The sequence below is a fragment of the Sinocyclocheilus anshuiensis genome, unplaced genomic scaffold (genome assembly GCF_001515605.1).
Source record: "Sinocyclocheilus anshuiensis isolate Anshui unplaced genomic scaffold, SAMN03320099.WGS_v1.1 scaffold1100, whole genome shotgun sequence".
In the NCBI taxonomy this organism is placed as follows: Eukaryota; Metazoa; Chordata; class Actinopteri; order Cypriniformes; family Cyprinidae; genus Sinocyclocheilus; species Sinocyclocheilus anshuiensis.
The window spans coordinates 453666-463260 of NW_015552633.1; the positions used below are offsets into that span (position 1 = coordinate 453666).

Here is a 9595-nt window from a genome sequence, read left to right on the forward strand (position 1 = left end):
TTACAGTATTTTTAGATCTGTGTGTGTTCGGTGTTAAAGAGACAGCCGTCTAATAAACGTGCTGCCTATCATTAATGTTAATCAAAGAACAAAAGAAAATCATTAACTGACTGAATATCTTTCGTAAATTTAATGAATATTAATCAATATTTTATTTATGAAAAGAAAACTAAACAGTGATTTTACATTTTTGATTTCAATTTCTGTACCTGACATTTGCTCAGTTTTATTTATGCTATTGCTAATTAATTTGTTTACTTGTCTTTAACAATTTAATGTTTGAATTTTATATTAGTCTAGTGGTATTTTTTTTTTATAAAACCATAGACATAAAACAGAATAAATATGTTTGACATCTAAATATTTGACTTAAAATTTGTTTAATGGATTTTTTTATCTTATTGGAATCGGAATTAGGAATCGATAAGAATCGGAATCGATAAGCAGAATTGGAACCGGAATCGGAATCGATAAAATTCAAACGATACCCAACCCTACCTATTAGACATTCAAACGTACTATAAATATAATGTCAGTGCCCTCGGACCAAGGTTCTAGGGTATCTAGGTTGGGAACAGAAACACAAAGGAGCAAAAATGGCACTGCATTAAGCTTTCAGCTGTGTATCTGGGTGACAGCAAGTAACAAATGCCATACTGCGTAGATGATTTGCCAACTTTGCCAGCTTTTCTACATCTAAAAGGCCCCAGACCTCCCATTGAGAAACAGTGGCAACAATTGCAGTTAAACAGTGGATATAAACTACTGTAGCCTAATATCCCTTCAATCTAACCTCACATGGGCACTAGCAGAGCTGTTTATGGTGCTCATTATGCCTCAAATAAGCTGTGTGTGTGTGTGTGTGTGTGTGGCTAATGCGTCAGCACACTTGCTCGAGCTCACCGTCTCACACAAACACATCACTCTTGCTTTTATGGTACGGCGGCGGCGAAGCGCTGCTCAATTCACTCTCCGGTAGTCACTGCGAGCCATTAGCGTTTTTATGATCTTTACATCTCTCACCGAGCGCCACTTTAAGGGGGAACCATGTGTCTATGCAAATACTGTCTAGTATCGTCTGTTTGCATTCCTGTTGTCCTCCTCCCTCTCTCCACGGCCGGCTCTGATAAGAGAACGATCTGCAGTGACTGTGAGTCAAGGCTGTTCTTTCAAGCCTTCCTTTCATCAACGTACTCCCTTTAACCAGAGCTCCGCTATAACCCTGTACTCCTAATTATTAGATACCTTATCGGGAGTATATGCAACAAGCTTTTTTATTCATCAACATAACATACACGTGGTACCACATGCTTTACAGTGTACACGGGATATGGATATTTGTAAAAACACCAATAGAGCTCAGTAAGGGTAGATGCCATGCTGAATATGAAAACAAGGCAGTGAAAGATACAAGCACAGTCTTGTTTAATGGCTTCAATGTTTCATGCGCTGCTATTCAGAAGTGCCCCCGTTTCGCAGATAAATCTGCAGCACTATGGTTAAATATTTTTAAGTGAGCACACAGGGCTGCCCAATTTATGAACAAACCACTCAGTTGTGGTTTCGTAATGACTCAGTTGAATGACGTATTTGGACACTGAACCACTGGATATAATCCAATTGAATCGAACAGAGAAATGTTAAAATACTGTAATAAACAAACAAAACACAACAACAACAAATTAAATTGTAATAGTAGTTAAAGATACATAACTGTAACAAGAGTTTCAAAGTTTTGTTGTAATGGTAAATAACTCAAATAAATGGCTTGTTTATCATTTTCAAAAAGTTAGTTAAAATGTTTCCGTTTTCAGTGAAGTAGAAAGCAATTAATCCAACGCTATTTCACGGCCAATTCATATGCATTTTACGAGGTGGCTAATTCGTACGACCTCACTCGTATGATTTCTGTGACGGTTAAGTTTAGGGGTGGGGTTAGGTGTGGTCCTTTGTACGAATTCCTACGAATTTGCCACCTTGTAAAATACGTACGATTTTTAAAAAATTGTATGAATTCACACAAGTGATGTAGTACAAATTTGTACAAATTAGCCACCTTGTCAAAAATGTATGAATTGCCGTGAGATCAGGAAGATTAATCTAAGAACCGTACTGGAGTCACTCTTCACGACAAGAGAAATTGGGAAAAAGGGGGACTAAACCTAATTCAAAAGTCATTTTTGGCATGAAATAAACAAGTTGTTTAGTTGGGTATTGTGGGTCAGTGCCATTTGTTCCATAAACAACCCTGTAGGAATCACACACACACACACACACACACACACTAAAACCCATGTTTCCTAAAAAAACAAAACCAAACAAAAAACAGTTACAATCTATTGATCGGTCTGTACTACATTCATAGCCTTGTTTTCATTCACGTCGGTTTAAATATGGTGTTTACCCTGATTAAAGTCCATTAGGGCTTGTAACGCATTTCTAAGTTATAGTGCGCATAAATGCCAACCAGTTTTTCCCAGAATTCCAGGCCTTCCCTGGCTGAAGCATGCAAAATCTCCAAACAGCTAGGAGGACAGAGATCAACCCAGTGGAGAGGGGGGTCAATGTAACTTTTTATGAGTCTTGGACAAGAGAAAGCTGTGCATAAGCATGTGTGTGTGTGCGGACCCTTAATTAGAGACAGATTACACGCGCTCCTCTAGCCCCCGCTGACCTCGGCCTGGAGTATGACGGACATCCTGGGTACTGAAGAGCTCCAGGAATATACCCCGGCAAAACCTCTCTACCCCCTGCCCAGCTCTGCCAAGCCACAAATAAAGTGTGTGGCTCTGAAATTAATAGGCCGGTAAAAGCCTGAAGCAGAGGAAGTAATCACCTGCGCCACTTAAATTTATTTTTACCGGTCATTACACAATATTTAACAGGAAGTTAAGGTAGGACGCAACTGAATGGTGAGAAATGCATGAATCGGGATGGACTGCTTGGCATTTTCCTGACTGATAAGATCAGGTCTGCTAATGGATGTGAATATGAGGGCTGATAACTCACCGCCCCTTCAAACACGTTGTCGTAGATGTTTTCGGTACCACAGTCAGGGCAAGTGAAAGTAAACCTCTCGCAATCACGGTAGCGCTCTTCGTCAGTAAGCTGGGCCGGAGCACCCAGAAAATTGTCCACTTCGTCCTCACGTTGCTGCTGCTGTTGTGCTCGGAAGTGACTTGGGTCGAGCCCTGGACAAGTAGGTAAAGAAAAGTTCAAGTTATGAATCTCTTAAAAAACACTCAAACCACAAGCTCCATATTTAGCATCAAATAGCAAAGGAAACAACTATGTAAATAAACAAAAAAGTCAAAATAAGCAAAAAATAAACAGTGCAAGTTTGTGACGTTCTAGGTTGAAATGTACTTCCGGTGTGTTGGCGATAACGCCATGCAGGCTCAGACATCCCCACGGATGTATTTATGGACCGTGATGGAAAGAGGGGTAAAGGGAAAAGCTGAAAGAGGATAGAGGGACAGAAAGAAAGACAGAAAGAAAGAGAAGATGGCACGGCTGCAGGAGGCAAGAGGAGGGAGACTAGCTAACGATAAGAATAAACTGGAAACATAATAAGGGGAAAGAGGAGGGGTAGAGAAAGCGCAGCTATCCGATTTTTCCCAAGCAGCTGAGATCATCAAATCATTAAGAGACAGCAGCTGAATCTCCATTTAATCCCCCCAGGTGACACCGAACACTACTAGAGCACGGAAAAACAGCCTACGTCCCCCTGGGTAATTTGGCTAAGTGAATAAATGAGCACATAAGTAAGTGTTGACTATGAGACTTCGGGGATTAACCGCCGTCTCTGAGGATCCAAACCCGCTGACGCCCGAGTGCTGCTGCCATCTACAGGTACACATGCAGCATGTCTCACACACACACGCATCTGTGGTCAAGGGAACAGGGTGGTGCGTGAACTGTAGTTAGGAATGGACACAGAAAGTTGTGTGTATTGTGAGACTGTTTTACATGACTACTTGAGAAGCAGTTGATCGGGATATTCTGGAAGCAAATGTGGCATAAATGTGTTGCTAACCATTAAGTATTTAAGGAAACCAGCTACTTGGTTCTGGTGACACGGTGGGGAGACTGAATTAGTGTCTGAGTTTTGGACCCAACGGCAGGATACCAAACAACCAGGGTCTGTTGTCATGGAGACAGAGTGGCAAGGGTTCATGCACTTTTTAAAGAAACTGAATTTCCATCTGGGGGGTAAATGGGATCTCAGCTGCTAGGGAAAAGAAAACAATATATATACTTGATATTTTTTAAATGCTCCGAAATTAACATGTTTACAAACCATCTAAACATATAACCTTAATCTTAAAAATAAAAAAATATGTTCAGAATTAATGTTTTTTTTTTATGAATAAAAACAAATACCTAAATACATAAAATGAAATGTAATTAAATAGCTTCATTAATTTTCACAACGGCAGTTAAAATACGTTCAGAGATTACAGTGAGGTAAAAAAACTATTCAATATCTATACTATAATATATGCTGCTCTTCGGGTCAAAAGAACTGCGCAAAAAAGGGAAACTGATCTTAATTCAGATGTCCTTTCTGGCAAAATATAATCAATACTGATCCAGACAGACTGTCTCACCAAGCCATGTAGCAATAAGCACTGCATCAATGCCTTCGATAGGCTCACAGATTCGGCCCACCACAGGGTGCACCTGCTGGGACAGGTAGTACTGTGTGTCCAGGCTGAGTACCGGCTGTTTCTGTAGCTGTTCCAGGGCATACGCCCTCTGACTGGCTGCCAGGTTTGAACCGTCCTAACAGAGGAAAGCACAGGCAGCGGGGGAAGTTTAGTGTGGGTTTACTGCCAAATTTTAGAGTTTCTCATACACAAATACACTGGTCGCTCACCTGACAGATGACATAAGAAACAGTGTCACCCGCTTTAACCTTCTTTCCACCCTGGGAGTTGATCCAGAGGGCAACATGGACGTGGGGGAGACTCTTCTTGTCAGGGTAGTCCTGAGGATCCTTTGTCAGGGACTGTAAAAAAAAATAAAAAAAAATAAATAAATATTCCCTTGAACACACTTCATGAGACAGCCATGAAACTGTTCCCATGACCTTAAAATCAGTTATTGAAATATTTTAAATGCTTTGAACTCTTCTCATTTTAAATTAGTTTTGTGCCCATCTTTACACAACTAAATAAATAAATAAACATATAATATTTTCAGAAATAATAAACCACATTTATGAAGTTAGAATACATTATTTTGCTTCAAATAAAAGCTGCTCATTAAAAAGACCCCAAACCTCTGAACAGTATTTAAGCAATTTCAGTCACTACATAATTACCAAAACACCATTTGTTTTTTTGTTTTGAGCGGTTAAGGTTTTCTAATATTTTAACTAGTAGTGTAGATATTTTCCTCATTTATTCATAGCCGAACCAATCTGCGAAAAGCCTGTTTCTAATTCATCCTTTACCTTGTGTATCTCAAACATATTGAGTGGAATACTGCCATTGGCCACCTTCTCTCCAACCTCAATCAGATGTTTCTGAATGTTCTCTACGATGGTGTCACGGTTCTGGTCTGACAGGATCTGACCAATCACATAACTAGATGAAAGGGAAAAGGATCATATAAATCACAACAGTATTACAAAAGACTATATACAGAATCAGAAAGAGCTTTACTGCCATGTTTGTTTGCACACACAAGGCATTTGTCTTGGTGTCAGGAGCTTCAAGTAGATCAAGAAAGATTACTCCTACATTACTGTCTTTATAAAGAACAGAAAGGGCTAACGATCTGTAGTTCAGTGCACTGACTTGCCACACTCTTTGGCCAGGTCACACCAGTCTCTACGCACAATGTCCAGGCCTTTGAGCTCTTGTTTTGTGGTGTATTTGCCATCTCCCTGAGGCTCAACCATCAGTGCTGCATATTTCTTCTTCTTCAGCAGCAGAAGGGACTTAAACACGCCGTCAATGTCAATCTCCAGAAGCTTATAGAGTTTATTCACCTCGCTTTTCACCTACACACACAGAGACACATTTATTCAATTGCTGAATGGTTGGTATAATTCTCGCCTGACTGTCAGTGATGTCTCAATCATTAATGTCAGACTCATTCAAGCTTTAAAAATCCAATAATGCATTTTTCTGTGAGACGTGCAGAAAGCCCCTCCATTTCCCCCCAAAACCTTACCTTGTTTCCCAGTTTGAAGACCTCCTCCAGATTGGTGCTGTTGGTGTTGATCATGATGGAGTCGGTATCCCCGTATATGACCTCCAGATTCATCTGAGGGAGAACCGTAAACCAAACCCACGCATGGCTTACAAATAACAAACACGACAAGTGCCGCTTAATTATTACTGTAATGTACACCAATCATGACTCACCCTCTGCACCATTTCTTTGGTGTGCATCAAAATCTGCGGGAGACAAAAGACCGCATGTCACTGGGGAAACACAATAAACACTAAACACAGCAAGTGGAGAACAATATCAATTTCAAATCGGTCAAACAAACCCACTCACCTCGGCGAATATACATTTATCAGCAAGAAATACTACGGGGAAAAAAGCGCACATGCGTAAACTCAAACATAAGGATCTGAACATAAGGATTTGCACATGCAAAGCTCACAAAGAATTTAATTAGCAAATCTATTCAGTAATTCAACATTTATCAAAGGGGGACAGAAAAAGCCTCTGTGATTTGCTTCTAAATGGAGGATAATTGGCTAAGAGGTCTATTAGCTGCACTGAAATGGGGCTCCAAACCCACACACAAGCAGAGTCATTATAAGGCCTAATAGTCTTAATCACCACTGGACTGCATGACGAGAAAAAGAGAGAGTGAGAGAAGGGGAGGGTTGTCCAGCTGCAGAGGGAGACCCATGTAAACCACAGCTGTCAGAGATAAGGAGAGAGACAAAAGGAAAAAATGAAGGGCAGACAGAGGGAGGTAGAAGTGTAGCGCAAGAGGAAAAAATACATAAAAGAAGCAAAAGAAAAATTAAACAGAGGCTAAAAAAAGGAGAAAAAAGGCTTAGTGGTCAGAGTCATGGTGCTAATTTGGGAAACTCCGGTTCGAATCACAGCTCCCAGCTGACTGGATTTACATGTCACTTACTAATTACAATCAATATTGAAGTTAAAAAAGAGGTTTACAAGATAATTAAATATTCCTGTAATTAAATGAATGAACTACAGTACCATTCAAAAGTTTGGGGTAGTGTTTTTGGCGGCCTGTTTTAATTTTAGTTTTAGTCTAGTCTTTTTGTGAAGCTGTCATTTTAGTTTGTAAAAAAAATTTTTTACAGGGCACCCCGTTTGGGAAACGCTGTTCTAAATAATGCCGCGAGTGGGGCTTGAGGAAGTGACGTCGCCTGCGTCTGCGCAGTGCGACCTGATGCAGCGTCACGTGATAAATGTTCGTTGACGACGATATTTAGTCATAATTTTCGTTGACGAAAGCAACACTAGTTTGGGGTCTGTAAAAATTGTTTAGTCTCCTATGCAATTATTTGATAAAAAAAATACAGTAAACAAAAACAGTAATATTGTGAAATATCATTACAATTTAAAATAACTGATACTTCAGAAAATATTCAAACATTTCTTCTCATCTCTGCCGTAAACAGTTGTGCACTTAGGATTCTTTGATGAATAGAACATTCAAATGCATTAAATGCTCTTTGTGCTAACAAAAAAAATAACTATTTTAAATAAATGTCATGGACAGCACATACAATAGCATTTATTTGAAACAGACTTGTTTTTATTATAAATGTCTTTAATGTCACTTTTGATCACTTTAAGACATCCTTGCTGAATATACAAGTATTCATTTAAAAATAAAAATCTAAATTTTCTCTACATTTTTAAAAGGTAGTTTGTTTTATTATAGAAAGATAAAAAAAAATTTAAATCAAAAACTAAAGTCACAAGACTTTTATGCTGTTTCCTAACGCCCAAAATTACTTCTGGGTGTTTTGAACATACACAGATAAAAAGTGTCTAATAGTATTCTATTAGTGTATATTCCAAATAAGGATTTAACATGACAAAAAAATAATACAGGCATATAACTGTCATATTTGGAATCCTCAAAACCGGAATTTTGCCTTACATGAGACATTCATAACTGGAATATGACCAAATTCTGATTTATAAAAGAATATTCCTTTGCATTAAAATATTTATTTTGACAATTTCCTGTCAACTCTTTATTTTAGAACTCTTTGCAAGTGGCCTCAAAAATGATAAAAGGAAGGTGACAAATCTATCCCACAAACCCACTGCAGACAGTAACAGGTAGACAGAGAGACTGTACATATCTGAAGCGTCATAATAACAGTGACTGTTTACTTAGGGTGTCCAGCCTTAAACATACACCCCACAGCCGCTGTGCCGGCATGCAGGGTGACCTCTATGGGAGAGGGACTCGGACAGGTGGGGGTTTCGTCAGGGGAATAAGGGGCGCTAATCTGAGGCCTCAAAGAGACAGGGACACACAGCATCCTGTCAACAGCAATCGAGCAAGACACCAGGATTCATGCCCCCCAGCACACACATACACATCATAGCCAAACCCAAAACCTCAGAGGGACAAGGACAAGGCTATTTCAGAGCACGGGAAGCTCCACTCCTTGAAACTGGAGCAGGACTTAAGCATGCTTTATGAGGTGTAACATGCCTCCCAGAGGGAAGTAGGAGGTCAGGTCTGAGTAATAACAAAATAGCTGTCGGCATTAACCAACATAGCCAAGGTCACCCCAAAACACACAAAAACACACAACTAATTAAGCAGGATTAAACATCTGTTATGTGTGGTTTGCTGTTGGTGTGCCTTCCATTTTTGCGTTATCAAAACTGGATCACGATATAGACTAGACTTGTAGAAGAATATGTAAGTACTTGCCAGTGCAAAAGTCGTTGCCAAAGTGTTGCTACATGTTCTCAGTGTTTAAGGGTGTTTCTGAGTGGCTGCTTACTTTGCCCAAGTCAAAAGAGCCCATACTGTACCTGAAGGTGCAGTCACATTAGCAACATTTCCGTGAAATTTTGCAGCCAAAAAGGCCCAACGTCAAGTTGCTCTTTGTGAGCAACTTTTCCCCCTCCACTTTTGACTGTGAGGATTCCCACGTAAATACCTAACAAATTTCATCAAACAACAAGTGTGACTGCAACTTTAGATATTTTGATCTCTATATGTAGAAATACCTTTTGTTCACCCATTTACCATTTACTAGGTAAACAGTCTCTAAGTTTTAGAAAAGCAACAGCACATGAAGTTTAATATTAGGGTTAAAGGGTTAGTTCACCCAAAAATGAATGCACAACGCCGACATCAATACGTCATCAGCCCGGAACTGCTTCCGTGTACAACTGTTGGTCCAAGCTACATTAAAGTGATTATTACGTTTTGAATATGGATATTTTTCTTACAAAAATGCATCGATTCGCTACAGGAGGACTTTGTTCACACCCCGGGGCCGTGTGAGACTTTTTTTTATGGATGTGCGCTTTTTATTTCACTTCTTTTGGACTGATGCATGCAACACCCGCTGAGTGCCATTAAACAGCTTGAAAGATCAAAGACAATTTTTAA

General features: G+C 39.6%; 1 protein-coding gene across 3 annotated transcripts in view; it reads right to left on the minus strand.

The window, feature by feature from the left end:
* The window catches only part of pola1 (polymerase (DNA directed), alpha 1), a 56350-nt gene that overhangs the window by 25837 nt on the left and 20918 nt on the right, over window positions 1–9595 (minus strand). For all 3 annotated transcript variants that reach the window (XM_016458061.1, XM_016458060.1, XM_016458059.1), the window contains exons 27-33: window positions 6378–6410; window positions 6184–6276; window positions 5805–6010; window positions 5459–5591; window positions 4880–5011; window positions 4611–4785; window positions 3010–3191 (exon numbers count right to left, since the gene is read on the minus strand). In XM_016458061.1, coding sequence (XP_016313547.1) covers window positions 3010–3191; window positions 4611–4785; window positions 4880–5011; window positions 5459–5591; window positions 5805–6010; window positions 6184–6276; window positions 6378–6410 — 954 coding nt within the window. The remainder of the gene's footprint in view (window positions 1–3009; window positions 3192–4610; window positions 4786–4879; window positions 5012–5458; window positions 5592–5804; window positions 6011–6183; window positions 6277–6377; window positions 6411–9595) is intronic.